The sequence below is a fragment of the Parasteatoda tepidariorum genome, chromosome 4, assembly GCF_043381705.1.
Source record: "Parasteatoda tepidariorum isolate YZ-2023 chromosome 4, CAS_Ptep_4.0, whole genome shotgun sequence".
NCBI classification, from domain to species: Eukaryota; Metazoa; Arthropoda; class Arachnida; order Araneae; family Theridiidae; genus Parasteatoda; species Parasteatoda tepidariorum.
This window is the reverse complement of record NC_092207.1, coordinates 43,001,861-43,025,868: the sequence shown is the minus strand read 5'-3', so window position 1 is coordinate 43,025,868 and position 24,008 is coordinate 43,001,861. Positions and strand designations below refer to the sequence as shown.

At 32.1% G+C, this 24,008-nt stretch overlaps 1 protein-coding gene across 1 annotated transcript in view; it reads left to right on the top strand.

Annotated features, from left to right (window-relative positions):
• LOC107444547 (uncharacterized) overlaps nt 1-14,388 on the top strand; it is a 16,210-nt gene extending 1,822 nt beyond the window's left edge. The window contains exons 3-7 of the mRNA XM_071180319.1: nt 4,091-4,352; nt 4,793-6,292; nt 7,335-7,747; nt 8,666-9,523; nt 11,299-14,388. Coding sequence (XP_071036420.1) covers nt 4,091-4,352; nt 4,793-6,292; nt 7,335-7,747; nt 8,666-9,523; nt 11,299-14,388 — 6,123 coding nt within the window. The remainder of the gene's footprint in view (nt 1-4,090; nt 4,353-4,792; nt 6,293-7,334; nt 7,748-8,665; nt 9,524-11,298) is intronic.
• Nucleotides 14,389-24,008: the final 9,620 nt, after the last annotated feature.

The following is a 24,008-nucleotide window of genomic DNA, read 5'->3' as shown; positions in this document are numbered from 1 at the left end:
ATATATATGCACGAAACATATTCTCGATTAATTTCTCTCGAGTTTTTTTTTAATAAACCTTGGAAAAGAAATGAAAATGCCTTCAAAACATTGTCACATGATGAACATGGATTGGATAAAAAATATATAGTTTGGAAACTAAAATAACTATTACTCTTTCATAACCTTCAATTCTATGATTCTGCGATTTTTTTAATTTTAAAAGTTGAAAAAGATTAAATTTACTCTGATTGTTAAATTTGCTATTTTTATCGAAGTTTATAGTTCTATATTTTCTATCAATGATTAAATTATCAGAAATAAAGTCATTTATTCATAAATTTGCTCTTTTTTAAATTTGGCATTTTATGACAATCTCGTTTTAAAGAATTTTTATATATGGTTTCTTAATTAAACCATTTTACAGTAGTTACCAAATGCACAAAAATTTTCTCTTTCCTTAAAAAATCAACTTTTTGGGGGTGGCGTTAGGAAAAACACTTTTTTTTTTCATTTGAGAAAGACGTTTTAGTTATAAAGCTTTAACTAAAAGCATTTTCTACAAATTAAGGACAGGTTTATGTTTCCGCATCTACCCGTTCGGATTTTATAGCGGAAAATATCCCATTTTTTTGAGAAAATTCACGATATTTTAAAAACTTTGCAGCTTGGAGCGGGGTTTAAATATTGGTTTTTCGAGCAAAAAATTCCAGAAAGTTAGTTTTATAGCAAATGACACCTTTTTGAGGGTGTCTACTAAGAAACTAACGACAGACTAAACTAAGAAACTAAACACATTAACAAAAAAAAGTAAAACATGTTATTTTTAGCCGTCATGCCGAAGAAAAAAAACTTAAACGGCACGACTTGGTCAAAATTATGAGCCCGACGATGACACGAAAAAAGCTCAGAAATGAGGTGTAAATGATACCAATAGAAACATGAGAGTCCGAATAAAAAGTCGCATCATTGATTGTTTCTTTTCATCTCCATTCAGGATCTTCATAAAATGTCTCATGAATATGAATTCCAGAGAAAAAGAATCTCTTTGTGGAGGAGCTCCGCCTTTCTACTTTTAGTGAAGTTTTTGTTGATCTGGATGTCATTATACCGTATCGAATCTGTTTTCTTTTGTTCTGAGTTATGGCATCTCTTACTGGAGATTCGCGGCCAGTAACTTCTGCATTCTGAGACTAGGCGTGACTGCAGCACAGGACCCTGTGGAATCAAGACGAGATTCCACAAGTTAATCATAAAGCTGGTGTGAACGATGACAGAAGCAGAATCACGAGTTCTCGGACACAAAGTAACACCTTCTCGGACACCGTGTGCCATACTGGATAATGAAGTCTTTGGTAAGTTTCATATGGATTACATAACTAGAGCCATGGATAAAACTTGCTTTCTTTTACACCGATAAGAGTTAAAAGTAGAATCTCTTTATTCATTATTTATTTGTGTGTGAGCTATAAGATAGAACTTATCTCATTTTATTTTAAAAAGAAAGCGATGGGGATCTCATGTTGCTGTGTCAAAAGGTTGTTATGCTTAGGAATGGATTTATTTGAGCTATAACACCCAGGGGATAACTTATAACAATTAAAAGAAGCAAAAGTTAGTTCTAGTATAGATCTAAAGTAGATCAAATTTTATAAACATTATTTATATTTTAATAATGTAAACAGCCGTTTATAACTTTGGCGTTCACCTCACCTTCTCTTAAAACATTAAATTAAAAAAAAAAAAAAAAAAAAAAAAAAAAAAAAAAAAAAAAAAAAAAACGAAACGAAACGAAATTGTATTTAAAAGCTTCCAGAACAGTGCTAAATCATGAGAAATAATGTTACAGCTAATGACTTAGTTTAAATTTCATTCCATTTTTACTTGAATAATATTTTATTAATTTTAGAATAGAAATGTTTCAAATGTAACATAAATGTAGCTTTTCAACATTAATATACTTATTTATTAATTTATTTAAATGTAAGTTTAAAATTTTTATACAAAGTTTGAATAAAGAAAATAAGTTTAAGTAAAGTTTAAGTAAGACTAAAAAATAAAGCTATTTATTTTTTATGAGAAAAATTATGAAAACTGCTTTGAATAAGAAATTGCAAGTGATTAAAAATTGGTTGCTCTAAAACAATCTATAAAAATTCAATTCATTGGAATTCGCTAGACAGCGCTAATAAATGAGTAAAAATAATAATCAGCTTATCACAAAGTTTAAACTTTATCTCATATTTTAAGTATATATTTTTTCTTCGAAATGTTATGTTTAATTTCTGAAAGTTGAAAAACCTTTTTATCCTTCATGTTTCTAAGCCTTCCTTAGTAATGCTTGACAAAAATGACAAAATTTTTACATAACAATATTAAAGATGTTTTAATTAATAAATTTTTAATAATGTTAAATGGATTATTTTTAACAATTATATTAAGATGGAAAGCTTCAAAATAAAAAGTGCTAATAATACATTTTTATTTAATTTCAAAATTTTATAATAAAAAACTAATTTATCTATTAGTTATATTTTGTCAGTTGGGTGGATAATTAAATACCCTATGCTTATATTACTTAAATGTAACCATATTATTTAAAATAATTTTGTTCGCACATTTTATTTATTTACATATTTTTTATAACGAAAAATGACTATGTGTATTGAAAGTTACAATTGTGCTATGCGTTAAAGAGTGTTTTCTTTCTTTACCACTTTGCACCAAAAAGCATATGTATATATGACATTATTTTGAAACATATTTAATAAAAAAATGATTGTTAATTGGTGCATTAAAGAGGTCTTTGAAATACATTACAATCAAATAATGTGGCGTAATTCGGCTTTATCTCGGTGACTTTTTTCCAGAAATTTTTTATATTGAATGAGTAAATGTGGAACAAATTAATTTATCCTTTAATTTAATGTATTACTTATTAACTATAATAAATAATTGTATTAGATTGTAAAGTAAGCTACTCGTGACAGTTTTATAATTTCTTATTTTCCCCCTCTTTATTAATTCATAACCCAAAATCAAAAATAAGGAATATGTTTCGTACATTCACATATTTTTCTGTTCTATATTCTTTACATTCATTTGTAGGTAAAGATGGTTAGATTAATTGTCTTCGATATCTTAATTGCCTTAATATCATTAATTGTAGGACAATTCAAAAAATTCTGGGGATAACCCTAATTCCCTAAACTCTGGGGGTAATTTGAGAATGATCAAACAAAGTATAGTTGGTACAAATATATTTTACAAGTAACATTAAAAAAGTCGGACTAATAACATAAATCAAGATCATTAAAGTTTTTACACTATTGGACAATAACTAAGAAGTTTTAATATTGATAAATGCTAATCAATATTACCCGAATTGTAATTGCTTTTACCTGTCTCTTATAATAGAGTAGCAAATGTCTAATGAAGTCACTTAGCTGTATTGAAACTTTAGCTGGGACAGCTGAGCCTTTGTTGTGACGATCGACAGTTAAAGCTGTTTTTCGAAGACTCCGTCGCCATATGAAAGGATGCTTTTTTGCAAGTAATATTCTGCTTTCATAACTGCTGTGAGTTTGCAACAGTTACTCGTGATCGTTAGGTTAAGTTTAGTCTATCTAAAGCCAGCACACTTATTCTGAAAATGGCGCAAAACGTCAATATGGAGAAAAGTCACAGCTTTGTGAAATAGAAAAGCATTTGTGGTCTATTTTTTTAATATTCAAAAGCCTACTCCAGTGCTGCCTTATCTGGGCTCATACAAAAATTCGTACTCCATTTGTACAAATTGAAAATAAGGCAGCTATTTCGTTAGTCTAGGTGGAAAACTTTCCCCAAATTTGAGATTTTTAAAAAGTTCAATAATATTTATATTATTTCTCTGTTTTCAAGATCAAATAATTCTTCACGGTGAGATGATATACAGTTTAAAATTATAGCTTTATACAAGTGTAAGGCACTTAATCCGTAGCTTTTTTATTTTCCTTGGTGAACTTCGAAGAAACTTGTTAAGAGTTCTATTCCCGCCGTAGATCCCACACATCTCTTTTTTCTTCGAATTTTATCCATTTTATTGTCCAACGTCTATTACTTTTTCCTACAGATATCATGCACAATAGCATTAGCACTTTTACTGACAGTGACAGCCCAAGGAAAATCATCTGTGAAATGGCGTCGAGTTAGTAGGCCATCATCGACAACATCTCCTGATGTACGAGAGGAACCTTTTTCAACAACAAGGTCTTCAATAACATGGAGAAGATCAACTATTTCTCGCCGATCAACAACACAAACCGAACCTACTCAACTTGATGAAGAAATCGCTGTCGCTGAATCTAAGGAAGACAGTGTTTTCATTGATGACGGTACATAACCTTTTTCAATTTTTGAAGTTTTATGATTCAAAAACTGTAGAACAGCTCAACTGTATTAACTACAATATGAAACACTAAATCATTTCTTTCCAGAATCGTTCTTTAAAACGTAATTCAAATAACGCATCATTATTTTTTTAAAATTTTAATTAAAAAAAATGAAGGGAAAAGTTATTTTATAATTAAATAAATAAAATAAAATTACTTATTAGATTTAAATATATATTTCTTAATTATATTGAAATAAATAAACTGTAATAAATGTTTTAAATAGCATTCATTTATTGATAGTAGCTCCAGTAAAACTAATAGTTTTTAACACATGAGAAAAAATAGAAGATCAGCTTAAAAGAAACTCATTGTTTAAATTATCATTTATATAAGTTGAAAGTGAGAAAAAAAAGCTTTCTAAAAAATATTTTACCTATTAGGTCAAGAAGAAGAGCCTTCTTTCAAACCTTTGGTGCCTGGATCACGACCAGGTTTTTGGCTTGATTCTTCCAGAAGAAAGAAACCAGGAAAACTACTAAGACCAGGCACAAGAAAGACTTCCCTTTTTCCGATGAAGCTTTCAACTTTAATTTCTCAAAATTTATCAGAGAGTGTTACTACAAGTCCAGCAATTCAACTGAAAACATCCACCATAAGGACAACCACAGATTTGACTTCTTCCACAGAAAAATCCAAGCTTTTTAGCCTCAACAGATCCACAAAACCTCCCATTTCTTTCCGAAGGAAAATTAAGACCACAAAAGCTCCTAGTACTACCACAGAGGCTTCGGATATTGAAGATCTTTTAAAAGAGACGAAATCCACTATGGATCCGCCACTGAACAAGACTATTGAAAAAGATACTGAAAATGACATGGTGGAAATTAACGAAGATATTAAAGGAGGATTAAAATTGGAAACCGAAAAAATTCGTAAAAACAATAGAATCCCACTCCCAGGCATGAGACGGAGAATAAGAAATGAAACTGTAACAGATTTATCAAACACTGGTGACTTTCAGAGAGAAATAAAATCTACTTCAGCTCTCCCTTCAACTAAGTCTACCAGCCTAAATACAGAAAACAAAGACGTAGAAATAGCTGAAACTACTAAGGAGAAAAAACAATTAGTGACAGAAATACCCCGAAAAAGTACTAGGTCACCTCTTCCTGGTATCAGACGACGGACACGAAATGGAACTAGATTAACTTGGAACAATGAAAGTAATCGTATAACAACAAAACCCACGGATGTACCTAAACAAACCTCAACTACAGTAAAATATTCTGCAGGGAACAACGATAGATACTTACGTAAAACATCAGTTGCTCCAAAAATAAGATCTCGTACAAGAGCGAATAAAACAACAACTCCAACAAGAGTGTCTTGGACCAAAAATAAGTACACAACTCTCTCCCCTACAATATCGACTGAAAAAACCGAGAAAAACTTTGCCTCAAAACTAAGAGGACCAACAAATTATTTGAGGAACAGAAATACACACAGGTTTAATCGCCTAAAAGTTAATTCATCTATTAAAGAAAATAGTGATAATGATATTCAAGATTTTAATTCACAAGTAGAAGAAGAGTCCATAAAACCACCTTCAGCAGCAAAAATAATTGATAAGAAAATCCCCACCACAGAGGAACCCTTCTTTGTGACAAGAGAATATGGCCAGGTTATTACAGCCATTGAGTTAGACATTCCGAAAAAGATCTCTCGAACAACTAATCAACAACCAATCTCTAGAACAACTAGCACTCCAAGACAAACAACAACGGAATTAACAACTGTTACTGAATTGGTAGATTTCACTGAAGGATTTAATTACACTAATGAAGGTGGATTTGAAAATGAATTTGTGGAATTTGATGACGTATCTGAAACAGATGAGTTCCAATCACTCAAAACAGATGAACCATTATTTCAATATGAAGGTGAGTACTAAAAATCCAATATATTTTTAAAGAGAAATAGGTAATAATAAATTTTACAGCTTAATAATTCAGAGAAAAATTATTCAGTATCAACTTTAGAAACCTTTGCTGATTTTTAATATGCTTTTAAAGAAGTAAATATTTTAACATTATTTCAAAAACACTATTAGTTAGGAACTTAAGTAAAAATATAACTTGTGAAAATTTATTAACAAGTAACACCTGAACAGCTTGTAAAAATCGTTATTTTAACCTTTAAATACTTTATTTAGTACTTGCGATTTAATATCTTTTATATGCCAGTATTATTTTTAGATCAATCGTTGCACCATTTTTAAAGCACATGAGTTATGGTGAGTTAAACTCAGATTGATAGAATCCAATACATGGAACATTTTGACAGGTGTACGCACGTGTACTTTACCTTCTGTGATATAATTCATTTTTATATCAATTGTTGCACCATTTTTAAAGCACATGAGTTATGGTGAGTTAAATTTAGAGTGATAGAATCCAATACAGGGAACATTTTGACGAGTGTATGTATGTGTACTTTACCTTCTGTGATATAATTCATTTATTTATTAGTTACTATTAATAACAGCTATTACAAAAGTAAAATTTTAGAATTGGAAAAGAAACAATGGTAAGTAAATTTTTTTTAAAATTTAGATTTTATATTTGCGTAACTTAGCAAAATTCACTCGGGTTTAAAAAGAAAAGTCACATCGCAATGTATAAATTGTGATAATACAACCATGTTTTTTTATGAATGTTAATCTATCATCCACATTCTATTTAATTACAACAATTGCGATACGAAAACACAGCTCCATTAATTTGAAAATTAAAGCATTTAAAAAAATAACCAAATGCAATTTCGAAGATGCTATTATTATAGGATACGCATCAATAGAAAATAACAAATAACTACAAACTCGTTTTTAAAAATAAAAAAAAATTTCATTTGATAATGAATTTAAAACATGTAAATTGTACAGTATGGTGATATCTAAAGCTAAATATTTCAATTTGTTTCCAGAAATGGAAAGCAATCGAGTAACCACCCCACCACCCGAATTAGAGACTACTCCTAAACCTTCCCCGTCAACCCTCAAGACAACTGCTAAACCTTCAACCACACTGAAAATGTCGACTACCCCCAGACCTCTTTTTTCGATTACTCCTCCTCTAACACCACCAACTATTGAACCAGGATCAAATGCTTACGTAGTTTGGAGTCTAGGACAAGATGGAAGTGGATGGTCTTACCAGAAACAAGGAGGTCAAGTAACGTGGACAGCGCAAAACAGCGAAATGGCAGGAGACCGATGGTCAGTTCAAGGCAAAGAAGAACCATTGAATATCCCAAATAGCGTTTGGACACCAACTCGGAATACCTCTTACATCAAAGATGCTCAGCATCAAAAAGTAACTCCAAAAAATACTGAAATTGTAAGTAAACTTTATTAAATTTTATCGGGCAAATATAATCCTTGTATTTTAAAGTAAAAATAGATAGTTTTTTTTAATTTAATAAAAGATACTTATCTGAAAAACGATTTCTCTTGCCCATTCGAAGAACGACTTTAAATTTTAAATACAGATTATTCCATAATAGCCATTTTGATATATATTTAAAGCATTCTTCTTAAAAAGATAAGCCCCGTGTGAATCGCAATCGCTAACTTTTTACTTTACCACGGCAATCAATCTGGTTTTGATATTTTTAACCTCACATTCCTCAAGACTGATTTGCAATTTATTTACCTTAAATTAAATAACACATTTGGGATCCCTGATAGTACTTACTTTTTGACAAAGATTCTAAAATTACATACTAGGGGTGGTGACTATAGAACGTACTATCTATATTAAGATCTTATATTATGAAAGTACTTATTTCCTCTTGTATGAATAGCTTAAAAAATAAAAAGTACTAAAAAAGTTATTTCGTTTGAATATATTATGAAATTTAAGATGTAATTTTATGTTCGTAATGGATATTTTTAATATTAAAATAGTAGCTAGAGAATAAAAATTTTGCTCAGTTTAAACTTTTAAAATTAGTTTATTACCATTATGCTCATATTAGCTTAATATCTAACCCTCACAGATGAGAGCAGGCTAGGTCGTAAAGAGTTATAGAATTTCTCAGCATAGCAGTATCGTTCCACAAAATAACATAAAGAAAAATCAGTTAAATGGGAAAGCATCCAGCAGTTAAGAGATCGCATCAATATGTCCAAAATATTCAACTACTCAATTTCTTTAAAAGAGTCTTTAGATCCATTTTTTATATTCGAAATATGAATAGAATCCTTTAAGCAATAAATATGTGTCAAGTAATTTCGAATAACTTTTCCACACTAGGTTCCTTCTGAAAAATTGACCGAAGGAGTTTCTTTCACCCCCAGCGTTCCTTATCTAAACGAAACTCCTCTGAAAATAAAATCCACTACTGAAGATTTTAAACTACCTCCACTAACAACTTCAGAAATATTTCCACATTTTCAAACGGATCCCTTTAGTATTCCTCTGCACTTTACGCCCTCCGCAGTTAATATCTCTCAAGTCGCTGATGATAAAACCAATACTCAATATGAGCCTCAAGATGAAAGCACCACCGGAACCAGTGAAGAACTCGCTCTCACGGGCGACACTGAAACAGAGTTGAATCCCTTGGGATCCATTTCTCAAAATTCTTCAGCTGATTCTCCTTATTTAATTGAATTCAGAGACACTTTTGAAGCAGATGTACCAAACCTTTTTACCGAAACATCAACCGATTTTCCAGAGTCATTTACAACCAAGACTAACTTAATACAAAATTTGGATGGTGAAAGCTTTTATTTCCGCCCTCCTTCACCAGAGTATGAAGACATCCAGGTAGATGATCCTTCGACTTTTATTGACGAACCTTCAGAATACAAGCCACCATCAACGCAATCTGACGCAAGACAGGTTGAAACTGATTTATCTGGTTTACCTCCAGCTCTAGCTAAAGCAGTGATTGAATCAAAACGATGGACCATAATTGGAACAGGAGACCATGATGGGTGGTCCTTGTATGGAGAAGATGGCAAACTGGAATGGAAAATTCACAATACTGGTGGTAAATGGAGTGTTACCAGTCCGGATGATATTCCAACTTATGACGATGCTGTACCAGATACTTACCAAAATCTAAATAACCAGGAGACTCAAATAAATAATCAAAACAATGTGGAAGTAAGTATAATTTTTTTCCCTTTCCCATTTTTAATGTTCGAAACATGCACTCTTTAATAATAATAAGGTCATAAGGTTTGAATTCTATTGAGATCAGGGTTCCACAGATCCTAGGTACCCTGTTATTTTGGCACCAAAAATCGTAGTTGGTGTTTAACATTTTGTATATTTAAACCTGTTCTTGTATTTTAGATTAAACATTTGAATATTTTCGAAAAAGAAAGTAACTGAACTCGAATGATATCATAGTTTGCATTAGGTTCCATCAATCGATTAGTTTGTTTTGATTTATTAGATTCCATGAAAAATATTTCAATGCCGAATAATGGTGTTGTATGAATGAATGACCAATTGTCAGTGCCAATAACCAATGACTAAGTTCATGCCATGATTGATAGAAGAAATGTTCCGATTATAGAGGATTTTGCGCCGAAAGTTGTAGTGAATTTTTCAACCCCTTTCAAATTAAAAAAGATGAGAAATGATGATAATCATTAAAAGCGTGAACAATTTATCACAAACATAAAATGCATAAGTACCAAAAATGCGCGAGAAAATCCCATTTTCAAAATACGCATTAAAATGGAAGTTTCTGTGACACAATTTATGAAAGTATTATTTAACACATCATAAAGTTAAAAATAGCAAACCGTTTACTGACTTTGAACGTCAATTAAAACTCTAAGTACAATCTTGTACTCGTGACCACTTCATTTATTGATTTTTAAGTAATATTAAAAATAATAAAGTATGAATAGGAGATCAATTTAAGATTTATAATTATAATAAATCAAGGAGTTTCTATTCATTGCAATTAAATTCTTCGTGTTCTTGCTTCTTCCACAAAAAAAAGAAATTGTTGCAATATTATTGTATTGAAAAAGTTCAAATTAAGACATTTTTATTGTTAATTTAAAACAGAACTGACCGTTGTAAGCCAGACGAACTAAGGAGGTTAAGATTCCACAGTTTTATGATCAGCGGCATGATTATGGCAATGTGATCAGCGTTGTGCACAAGACAGACACCTTTACTTCACAGACAAGCTAACACCCAGCAATCTGTTACTTCACGAACAAGTTGACACCCATCAACACCCATAAATATGTTCGTAACAAGGTACCACTAAGTATCGAACCTCGATTAAATGCAAATGGCAAAAAATAATGTAAAAAGATTGTTCATGGAATGAGAACAATATTCGTTACAAAAAAATATTTGTAAGAAAATATTTTCCCCACGTATTGAAAGAGTTTTATTGGCCATTATGTTTTTCAAAAAATGCATAAATAAATTAAAAGCAAGGTTTTTCCTGTTAAATATGCAAAAGAATACGATTTGGACGTGCTAACTCAGGGGTTTGAGCGCTAGCCTCCCAATGAGGTGAACCGAGATCTTATCCCTTCGATGGCTGGTCGATACAAATTCCGCACCCGACTACAGTACTTATCTTCAAAATATCCTTGTAAAATATCCACGGTGGTAGACGAATCATGGGTTAGAGTCTCCTTGCTGTCAGTCTAACCATGAAAGGTTTTCCTCTTCGTGTAACACAAATACGGGTTAGTGCAATCAAAAAGGTCCTCCACGAAGGCAAACTTCTCCTGATACTTGATCCAGGAGTTCCTTTGTCTTCTAGTTTGGGTTCAAATCTACAAAGAGTTGAACCTCGGTAGTCGTAATCTCAAAATTGGATCGAAGGTTATAAAATAAAACATTACAATTTAAAGCAACTTATTTATACTCTTTGAATAAGTTTAATGTTTAAATTTCAGACTGATGGAAAGGGTGAATTGAAAGTGTGGACACTGGATGATGATTATGAAAAATGGCGACTAGTTTCTGCTGAAAATGCACCCAAAGAAAACCATCCTCAAGAAAATCAAAAGTTAAATAACGATTACGATTATCCTCAAAAAGAAGAAACCGAGACCGATAATGATTATTATGATGAAAATGAAGATTACAATTTCGAACAAGATGGCGAGGAGCAATTTGACGAGGAAGAAAGAGAAAATGTGTATCAAAATGATTTCGATGGACGTCCGTTATGGGGAGAAAATCAAATGATTCAAAACCCACAAGACCATCAGTATCCAAACGATTTCATAGAGGAAGCTAACACTAAGCAAGATGCTATCGATGCCTGGAAATCTTTGCTTATTGATCAAGGAAGATGGAAGTTTGCTGACAGTGAGGAAATATTAGATCAAGACTACCAAAGCAAATCGTTGGCTCACATAAGATCATTTTCTCCTAATGTTCTTCAAGAAGAATCGGATTGGAAGGTTTCATCTGGCCCAATCACTGTGAGAAATAAACAAACAGAAAAACCTGATACTTATTCCCAACAAGATTTTCAGACAGCTAAAAATTCACCAAATCAAAACAATTTAAGAAATAGAAACGAGGAAAAAAACGCAGAAGAAAGTCTAAGATCACTTGACAAGTATACAGAAGTATTAGAACATAAATTAAGAGAAGCTAATCATGAAAGAGCTAGTCCTTACGCAGACTACTCCGAATCTCGTGAAATAAGCGAAGATAGGAACTATCAAAATGGTTACGAAACCTCATTAAAATCAAAGCCTGGCGATCATGGTAAAGTAGACAAGCTGATCAATAAGCTCGAAAATCTTCATAGAGAAGCAAACGGAAAAGCAGTCGTTGATCTTTCGCAGCTTATAAAGCTTATCAAAGCTAATCGGAATGTAACTTCGAAAACAAAGGAAGGAAGTATGGTAAATGATAACCAGGAAAATTCACAAACAGAATTTTCTAACAGCCAAAAGCAAAATGATGAAAGAGTGACAGAATATTCCGATTCGCCAAGACAACACAGATTAAAAAAGCCATACAGTTTCAATCATCCCCCATCCGAACTATCTTTCGATGAGCAAATGATTCAAAGCAATAAACAACTGTCAAATAATCTGCAAAAGGAAAATCATGATCGAAATCCTCAAGAAATAGAAAATACAGGAAATTTAAACGATTACGCAGAGTATGCTCATCAATTTAAACTAAAAAGACCAGAAACATACAATTATTTATCATCGGGACTTTCAGAAGCTGACAAAAGACATGCTAAAAATCAATTACTTCAAAAAATTCGCCAACAAGAAGAACTTTCTTACAATCAACAAATTGAAGAGGCGGCAAAATTGAAAGAACCTGAAGATCATTCTCGCCAGTTACAGAAAAAGAGGCCGGAATCAATAAGTTATTCACCACCAAAACTTTCTACAGATGAAAGATCTTTTGTTGATACGAGATCATACAGCCATAATACCCATTCTTCAAAATTACAATATGATGATAAAATTGAAAATCAAGATCAGAGATCGTTTGTTGATACAAGATCAAATAGCCATAAAACCCATTCTTCAAGACTACAATATGAAGATAAAATTGAAAATCAAAATGAAAGATCAATTGTTGATACAAGATTAAATACTCATAAAACACATTCTTCAAGACCACAATATAATGATAAAATTGAAAATCAAGATGAAAGATCGTTTGTTGATGCAAGATTAAACACCCATAAAACTCACTCATCTAGACCACAATCTGTTGATAAAATTGAAAATCAAGATGAAAGATCGTTCATTGATACAAGATTAAATACTCATAAGACACACTCTCCTAGACCACAATATAATGATAAAATTGAAAATCAAGATGAAAGATCGTTTGTTGATACAAGATTAAACACCCATAAAACACATTTATCTAGACCACAATATGACGATAAAATTGAAAATCAAGATGAAAGATCATTTGTTGATACAAGATTAAACAGCCATAAAACGCATTCTTCAAGACCACAATATAATGATAAAACTGAAAACCAAAATGAAAGATCGTTTGTTGATACAAGATTAAACACCCATAAAACTCACTCATCTAGACCACAATCTGTTGATAAAATTGAAAATCAAGATGAAAGATCATTTGTTGATGTAAGATCAAATACTCATAAAACACCTTCTTCTGGACAATATAATGATAAAATTAAAAATCAAGATGAAAGATCGCATGCTGATACAAAATTAAACAGCCATAAATCGCATTCTTCAAGACCACAATATGATGATAAAATTGAAAATCAAGATGAAAGGTCGTTTGTTGATACAAGATTAAACAGTCGTAAAACACATTCTTCTAGACCACAATATGATGATAAAATTGAAAATCAGCAACATAACTCTAAGCAAAGGCGAAAACAAAATAAAATTAAGCCTAATTCTTTTAACAAAGATGAAAATACAAGAAACGATCCAACTAAACATTTGACAAGTATTCATCAAGTTGAACAAGAGCAACCAAATACTAATTTATCACCTCCAAGAATCTCCGGTACTCAAAAGGAACAAAAAGCATCTGTGAGAGAGGTAATGCGACAGTTAGAACGAAGAAACAGAAGACCATCAAACTACAGATTCACACCAACAGATGAACCACGATACAAGTCTTTCAGTACGACGCCTGCAACAGACGAAGATGAGTCCAACAACTCAGAGGAACAGATCGACATTCGTGCACAACCTATTAAAACCTCTCACGATTACGAAAATGGGCATAGACACAATCCCCTGAGATCAAGAAGGCCTGAAAAAAGGCGCCATCGAAAGCAACATAATCATAATTCTGCACCAATAGTTCTTAGCGGCGAAACAGAAATAGAAGACGAAGACGGATTGAAGAAAAATAGAAAAATAATAGTAATCGATTATGCAGGAAAACAGAAAAAGAAGAGTTCTATTGACAGAAAAGACCTCGAGTTGATAATTAGAAATGTTCGAAACAGGAGATCCGGACAAACGGGTGAATCTTCTGAAGAAAATCTGCTGGAAAGTTAACTATGAACTTATGATGTGATATCTGTTAAATTTACCCTGCTGCAATACTATGAAAAGAGTTAAAAATCGATTTTGCTATTACATAAAATTTATACAAAATAAAAATATTTTCTTTAGAAGTAGCACAAATTTAATGACTCGATTTGAGATATAATATTCTTATTTCCATAAATAGTAAAAGAATAAAAATGTATGAAGTTAAAATATATTTATGTAACAAATTATAAAAAATATATTTAATAAATGATAATCTAAAGCAAACTCTTTTCATGGTATGACTACAATTAACGTATTGGTGACGATAGTTCCTCATGTATTTATTCATTGACATTGTGAATAATTCATATCATTTTACGAGAATCAATCCAGGGGTAGATAATCTAATTCAACTTTAGATTTTAAGACAAGCTGTTTAAAATATCATAAGTGTTTGACATGTTTATAGCATGCAATCGTTAAATAAAATTTATATTGTACCGAAAAATGTGTTGATTGACTTTTACTTTTTTCCATTCAAAAAAAAAAAAAATTCTAATGATGTTTATAGATTATTTAAACAAGTATTTATTGAAAATTTAAACTATTTGTCTTTAAGTAAGGCTGACAAGGTGTAAACTTTTAATTACAAGCCATAGTATATACTAATTTATTTGCTCAATATTGCAAATGTATAGGAGAAAAAATTTTATTTTAAAATCAAATGAAAGGATGAAGTGAGAAGAAAAACTGAATTGAAAAGTAATTGGAGATTCAAGTTTCATTGTTTTCTTTCTCAACATTTTCGCTTAATTTATTTTCTCCGAAATAAAATTATAAATTAAGATTCAAAAAATATTTGGGATTCAAATACAAGTAACCCTAGCTTTTTTTTAAAAATCGTTTGTAAAAATTTTTAGTCTAAACGGGTAATTAAAAAAAGAGAAATTCGTAATTGTCTATAAACTAATCAGCAAGGTATCAGATAGGAGGCTATACACAAGCCTGCAATTGAAAAAACAATGTAAGTGCTCTATAACGCTAGAGTAGAATTTCAAAACACTATTGAAAAATACTTATCTTAGGAGAAAAAGAAAAATTGCAATAAGTATCTTATCATACAAGAGTGCCAAAGACACAAAAATTTCAATTGTCAATTTTTTGTCTCTCTCGTTGATTTTTCTGTTGCACGGTAGTTATTAAAAGACAGTTTCAAATAGAATTTGGTATTCTAAATAAAAATTATACAATTTACTTTAATAGGAGTATACTGAGGGGGAAAAAACGTAATAATTTTTGATTTAGAATTATCGGATTGTTACGTACTAAGACACTATCTTCGCAAAGCGTATCAACTCACACAAAATTCCAATTAGATGGATTGTTATACAAGGTTGAACATTGTGTGACATAATATTTGATTTGAATTTCATTTGTTACTTTTCTAAATGAAAAAGTAGCAGCTACAATTGCAAATAAACAGTGGCTCAATTAAGGAGTAGTCTTAAGGTTAAATTATCTTGCCGAAAAACAATGTATATTATTCAATTTTAAGTATTTCATCACATAATAGCATTTTCACACTAAAAATTTATTGGTTTTGACATTTTATTATTTTTATATTAATGCCTTTATTTTTTAAAAAAATACGTCAGAAAGAAGAATGTTTTGGACGTTGCTAAAGCCACAAGTTCATTCCAATTAAACCAAAAATAAATAAATAAATGATTATATAAAATACTAATAAAATAAATACTTGTTTCGAAATATCAATAACCCAAGTTTGATGGATACTCACAGTTTTCTAAATTTTAATCCATCTACTCAGGTCCCGCAGTGGACTGATCGTTAAGACACGACTCCCAGCAGATCACAGAAGTCAAGCATCACTGGCTGCGGTCAGTGTGCGGGTGGGTGACCATTGGATCAGTCTGCGCAGGGAAACTCCTCTGAAAATACAATCCACTACTGAAGATTTTAAACTACCTCCACTAACAACATCAGAAATATTTCCACATTTTCAAACGGATCCCCTTAGTATTCCTTTGCACTTTACGCCCTCCGCAGTTAATATCTCTCAAGTCGCTGATGATAAAACCAATACTCAAGATGAGCCTCAAGATGAAAGCACCACCGTAACCAGTGAAGAACTCGCTCTCACGGGCGACACTGAAACAGAGTTGAATCAGAGTTTTTACCCTTATTTAACTAAAAGTTAGAGTCTTTCATTATTAAAAAAAGGATCTGGATGTAAAAAAGAAGCAGCTCCATTTTTATTGGTCCGCGGTGGACTGATCGTAAAGACTCGGTTCCCAGTAGAGCACCGAAATCAAGCATCACTGGCTGCATTCAAGAAGAGGATGGTACTAGGCCGGGATAACCTGGTCAGTGGGGTGCCGGGCCCATGTCCAAGAGTTCGTGGGTTCGGTCCCTGCTGGTCGAAGACTCCCCGTGTAGTAAATGGTGACTGATGCACGTTAAATCTGTCGAGTCTCAAAGTCCTCCATGTTCCCATAACAAATCAATATCTCTGGGGGTACCGATCCAGGCGTTTCCATGTCTTCTGGATTGGTTCAAAATTACAAGGCTACGGCGTTGAACATTAGTAGTCGTAAGCCCAAAAATTGGGTCGGCTGTTCAACGGCGGTCATAAAATAAAATAAAATAAGAGGGTGGGTAACCACTCTGATCAGCCTCCTTAGAGACCGAGGGTGCGCGGTATTTGTCCTCTTCAAACTGTAATATCGTGAAGTGCTCGACTTCGGCACGGGCTACCAAAGCAGGGAACAGGGAAGCCATCCTTTCTGCAAAGGATCAAAATTGCGAAAGCATGTCTTCGGATCATCCGCAGGGATGTTTCCCAGACCGTCGCCAATAGGCCATTGTGCAGCTCTAGTGCGACGTAAACAAAGTACGTACCTACTTACCATTTTTATTGTGCACTATTTTAACACTGGAACTACTGTCAGTTTTAATATGTACACTCATTTCCAAAGGTTGAGCACGGAGAGAAAAATGTCAATTGCTCGAAGGAATTAAAGAAACTGTAACTTATCGCTGTTGTTGTAGTTCATTTACGCAGCACTGGAGCTATAGGCGACGTTCTGGGAAACATCCCTGAGGATGATCCGAAGACATGCCGTCACAATTTTGATCCTCTGCAGAGGGGATGGCACCCCTGCTTCGGTAGCCTGACGAGCTGCACGCGAAATCGTGCACTTTACGGTAGAACAGTTTAACGAGGAACAATACCGCACACCCTCGGTTCCTACGCAGACTAATCCAAGTGATCACCCACCCGCACACTGACCGCAGTCAGTAATGCTTGACTTCGGTGATCTGTTGGGAACCGTGTCTTAACGATCAGTTCACTGCGAGACGTAACTTGTTGCAGAGGTAGAAGGAATTATGCAAATATGTTAGATAACAGCCAATCACGGTTTTATGACAAGAATTATGAAAATCAAGCAGTAGTACAAGAAACTGCCTCTGTGACGGTTTACACCTTTAATTTTTTTTTCTCAAACTAACTTCTTTCGATGACTTCCGGAAGACAAAGGACACGATTGAATTGGTGCAGCGAGCGTGTGAATTGGACTGTGTCTGATTCATGCAGCGTTATTTTCTCATATGAGTCTAGATTTGGCCTGAAACCCGATGACAAGCGTGTAGGAGTCTGGAGAGAACGAAAGACACACAGAACATCACACATTCCGCGTTGGAAGCATCATGGTCTGGGCTGTCAAGAATTTCAAAGGGATAACGCACCGAACGGCTCATCTACAGATAGGGTTCTGTGATGGCTGTATGGTATCGAGATGAAGTCCTGGACTATTTGAAGTGTGTAGGGATTGCGAATAACTCAATTGAAAATATTTGGGATACCCTAGACCGAGATGTGTGTACTAGTCCCCCCCCCCACTCTCAGATTTGGAAACTGCTCTAAAAGAGGAATGGAGATCACTGGACTCTGAGGTGGTTGACCTCGTAACAAGCATGACCATACGCTGTGCACTCTGATAACGAGGGGTGCTCGTATACCCTAATGATGACGATTTTTTTTTTTAAATTTTAAACTTAATATTGTGAAGGGCTCTAATATAACGCCAGCATATAGTTTAAGCAAATTCAATATTGTTTTCACTTCTCTATGTTTTTCTTTATTTTTTCATGAATTAATATATTTGCTACTTTCTTGCAGCATTTCTTTCAAAGAAGTACTTCTCTGTTTTTTCGTTTTAATGCTTAACCATTGGAAGTGAATGTGCCTAGTTTTACCACACCCTAAAAATTGACGGATTTTTCATTATTGAAACTTTTGGGTTAATTTATTTGCATCAAATATAATAATTTCATCAACAAAAAAAACGAGATTCGTAATTAAAAATTTAATAGTAACAAAATTCTAACCAAAAATTAGAAAAAAAGGAGTTTTAATTCTTTTCAAAAATATTTTCAAACTTCTTAAGGTCTCACTTTTCACCAAAAGTTTATTACGCTAAAAACATAATGTATATTGATCACATCTAATAGTTAACAAAGTTAAAAGTTTCTATATATCAAGATAGAAAAGAGCAAAATCTTATAAGAAGATCATTTCTTTCGAGCTTGTTTAATGAAGAGTGGAACATTACAAAGGTTTTTTTAATCAATTGGGTACTTGCATATCAAGAGATCACGGATACCCACACGCGTGACCTATGACGTCAGTGCCATTCGATCGTTTATAAGAAAAATGGAATGTTTAAGTTAAGTTTCTACACATAAGTTAGAATGTTAATTAACGGGAAATTAATTAAATACCGCACCATATCTAATATAGAATTTTTTGAAATATAATTCTTTCTCGTCTGCATTTTTTACCAAACTAAGATTTATTATTTGTTTATGTATTTTACTGTTGTTTTGTGTACCTGGCAACCTCGATGCATAATTAGTTGGTTTATGTTCTACATGACTCCGTGCCTGTCTCAGTGTTAAGCAAGAAATATATAGGGAAAGAATTGAAATCTTTGTATAAGAATCTTAGTGAAAGAATATAGAATGTATCACTTCAAGAGAATTGGTACTTGAAGGGCTGGCTTACTAGAAATAGAATGGAAAGAACAGTTGCTAACGTAAACAAATGCCACGTTTCAACAACCAATCAGAATCGTGATACCCACACTACGGCACTTGCAGGTATCCCATTATAACATATACTAGCTTAAAACCCGACCTTCGTACAGTGTTAAAAAAAAAGTAAATAATTAATAATAAATCATGCACAAAACTGAAGTGAAAGTGGGAAAATGTTGCTTGTTTCGATTGATAAAGAAGTAAATATTAATCTATCAACATATGGCAAACTAATTTTAGAAGGCTTTATGCTTCTCAGAAAACGAAAATGGACCAACAGGATTCTGCTTCAACAAGCAAAAAAAAAAAAAAAAAAAAAAAAATGTATAACAATTTTCTGACACCCAGACTAGAATGTTCACGTATTCCCTTGATTTAAATCCCACTGATCTTTCCATTTTGTTGTCTTTAAGGTTTGTGCTAAACATCTTAAGACTTAGGCATCTCCAAATTCCCATTTGGCAGGCTAGGGCATCCTAAAAAAAATTTTATGCGAGGAGTAAGACAGGGAAGTTGAACAGGGTTAACATGATTTGAATAATTTGATTCTGTTGTTGTTTCTATGGTACTTGCCAAATACCAGCAAGCCTGCTTGGTGAAACCAAGCGAATTTAAGACAGAGGGCGAGTTTCTTGTTTTTCAGTGGCTCCATCGATGGCCAAGAATACGAATTTAGCCACACGCACGTCACAGCCTGTTTATAGGGCGGACCCATACATACGTCAATTTATTCATCCACGGATCGTAATTATGACTTGAACCAGAGAACGATTAATATCCATTTCAGTACCCTCAGAGGTATTGATTTGTTATGGAAACATGGAAGGCTTTGTGATCCGGCAGACTTAACGTGCACCAGTCACCTTTTACTACACGGGTACTTGATTCTTTTTAAAAAGAATTATTCATTTTAAATCACGCGATTAAAGAATGATTGAAGTCAGAAATAATAATTTTTGAAGATTTTATCCAGAGAAATGATGAGATTGCAACCCGCTTTTATTCATGGTTTCATTTTGGCTTTTCTGTGATACTTAATTGTTTATCCAAATCTAGGATTACAGATGCCACTAGTTGACCCTATTTCTGCAAAATATACAACCATGTTTTGAAACATTTTAGCACTCTTTTCAAAGTGCGCAAACAGTAAGATGGGAAAAAAATTCGAAAAAACGCAAATTAGGAGCTAAGACTGCTAGTTAGGACTTTTTCTAGAACCCGGTTTGAAAATATTTCGCATAATTTTATTTGTGTGTGAGTTTTACCCTTGTATTTCAAAAAATAAATCATAATTTAACAAAGATTAATTATCAAAATTTTGCTTTTATGATTCTTTAATTTCCATTTTTCGACAACCTCCTTTGTGATCCTATTCTACATTGGAAAGGAAAAAAAAAACTATTTTACACATCTTTTTTAATATTTTAACTTTAAAATGTATAGAGATTTGAAATATATGTAGTACAAATACGCAATTTTANTACCCTCAGAGGTATTGATTTGTTATGGAAACATGGAAGGCTTTGGGACCCCGACAGATTTAACGTGCACCAGTCACCATTTACTACACGGATACTTGATTATTTTTAAAAAGAATCATTCATTTTAAATCACGCGATTAAAACATGATTGAAGTCAAAAATAATAATTTTTAAAGATTTTATCCAGAGAAATGATGAGATTGCAACCCGCTTTTATTCATGGTTTCATTTTGGCTTTTCTGTGATATTTAATTGTTTATTCAAATCTGGGATTACAGATGCCACTAGTTGACCCTATTTCTGCAAAATATACAACCATGTTTTGAAACATTTTAGCGCTCTTTTCAAAGTGTGCAAACAGTAAGATGGAAAAAAAATGCGAAGAAACGCAAATTTGGTGCTAAGACTGCTAGTTAGGACTTTTTCTAGAACCCGGTTTGTAAATATATTGCCAAAACGGGAAACAATTTAATTATGATTTATTTAAGCTTATTTCATCAACTTGTTAACAGCGGCATCAAGGATAAGGGTATGCGCTAGAAAAGAAGCTTCATTTACTATTATACAATGGATGCATAGCTTAGATAATTTTACGCTAATAAGGAAAAATAAGGGGTTTAAAAATGAACTCCATCAAAGTACATCTAAAGTATACCCTAAAATATATTTAAATTTTGGAATCTATAAATAAAAAATACATTTTCAAACAATTGAGAGTAGGACGGAGACGTTAACTTGTTTGAAATAATTGTCCTTGTAACTATTTAACTTAGATTCCTGGGATATGCCATTGTCTCATTTAACTTTTGAAATTTCAATAGTAAACGGAGTTTTTGACATCCGTAAAAGATGTTTCTCCAAGTCTATTATTAGGAGAGAAAAAATATTCTTCTGAAATTATTTTTTAGAAAGCTAACTATTTTTTCTATCTAAAAGCCTATGCCATAATCTTACGTAAAACTTATTATAATATCGAGCGAATTAATATATCCTATGCCATTATCTTAAGGAAAACTTATTATAATATCGCGCGAATATTTTGTTACTAAATAAATAATCCCAATGAACTGAAACGGAAAGATAAAAACTTCATTGACTTCAAAAAAATTGAAGATAGTAAAAATAGACATGTTTTGAGCGTACAAAAATTTAAGTCAGAGGTTTTGAGCACTCAAAACACGTCGACTTCATATTTTTCTGAGACCAATGAAGTTATCTTCAACTATACTGTGTTACATTTGGTATTTTAATAAAAGATTTCATGCTCGTATAAGTAAATATTTGTATTTTAACAAGATTCATACAGTCCTTAAAAAAGTACGTGAACCGTAACATCAATAATGTAATTGAAGTCATCATAAACTATAAAATTAAAATTTTGAAACAAGAGTAATAAAGTAATTGCTGGTGAATGTAAACGTAATAAAATGCATTTCAGAATCTTAAGGACCTTACGAATTTGGTTAATAAGAGAGTATATCATATATATATACAATATATATATATATATAGTATGAATGACTATGAGAATCATAAAACAAATTTGTAAATTAAGGTATATAAATTTGTAATTTGTAAACCCTTTTTCACTCCTATTTTGAGAATCAGGAATCCAGATATGTAAAAAAAATAAATGTTTATTCGTGATAGTAAGTTTTTGATTTCGTAATTAAATTATTAGTTAGCACTAATTAATTAGCGAGGTCAACCACCGGAAACCAATAAGATAGACATTCAGTTCGCGAAAATCTAATCATTGGAATGAAAGTTATTCTGGGGGATATCTTTTTAATTTTGAGCACTGTACATAATGAAAAAAAAAAAAATACTAGTCTTTCTCAGAAATTCTGGAATAACTTTTTTTTTCATGTTCCTTGATCTAAATTTACTCTTCATTTATATCTCATTGGCTTGCTCTTTACAAATCAGCGAGGGGTTGAGCATGTATAAATGCAAATATGATTTTATCTGTTCAATATGCAACAATTGAATAATAATTCTAACCAATTTAGTTATATAATTTTTAGATAACGTTAAGCAGTAATACATTCTAGCACAGTTTTGATTAGTAAATGTAAAAATTAAAATAAATTCTGATATAAAAGAAACAAAAAAATTCAGAGTTTCTTTTTATAAATATTTTTAAAAAACGTGATTTTTGCCAACCTAGGAAGTGAAACGCAAAGCAGAAACTTTCACGACACAATTACAGCTCTGTCTTAAGTCCAAATGAAAAAGTTGAAAATTTATAAACATGTTTTAGGAAATATTGTTTTCGTGTTCATAAGGTGGTATTAAAATTGTAGTGCTTCACATNTGTTAATTACGTAAAGTTTGAAGGCTAATAACCAGAAAAAGTCTAACTTATTTTTACAAAGAGAAAGATGCAAAGTTATCATATCTTTGCTTGCGATCTCCGAGATCTGTGGACACAGTGACGTCATGAGGAGGGAAATCGTAGCTTCAGCTCTAAGAGCGGAGTGAACTAGCCCTTCTATTCTCTTTAGCCCTGATAAGGATATGCGTTAGAAGCTTCATTAACTATTATACAATGGATGCTTTAAACTATATAGCTAAGATAATTTTAAGCAAATAAGAAAAAATAAGGGGTTTAAAAATAAACTTCATCGAAGTACACCTTAAACTATATTAAAATTTTGGAATCGATAAATAAAAAATACATTTTCAAATAATTGAGAGTAGGACGGAAGCGTTAACTTGTTTGAAATAATTGCCCTTGTAACTATTTAACTTAGATTCCTGGGGCTAGGGGATATGCCATTCTCATTCGACTTTTGAAATTTCAGTAGTAAACGGAATTTTTGACATCCTTAAAAAATGTTTCTCAAAAGTCTAATATTAGAGAAAAAAAATATTCTACTGCATTTATTTTTTTAGAAAACTGACTAATTATTCTTTCAATATAAGAGCCTATGCCATTATCTAATGTAAAACTTATTAAAATATTGCACGAATTAATTTAATATATTTTGTTACTAAATAAATAATCCCAGTGAACTGAAACGAAAAGATAGAATCTTCATT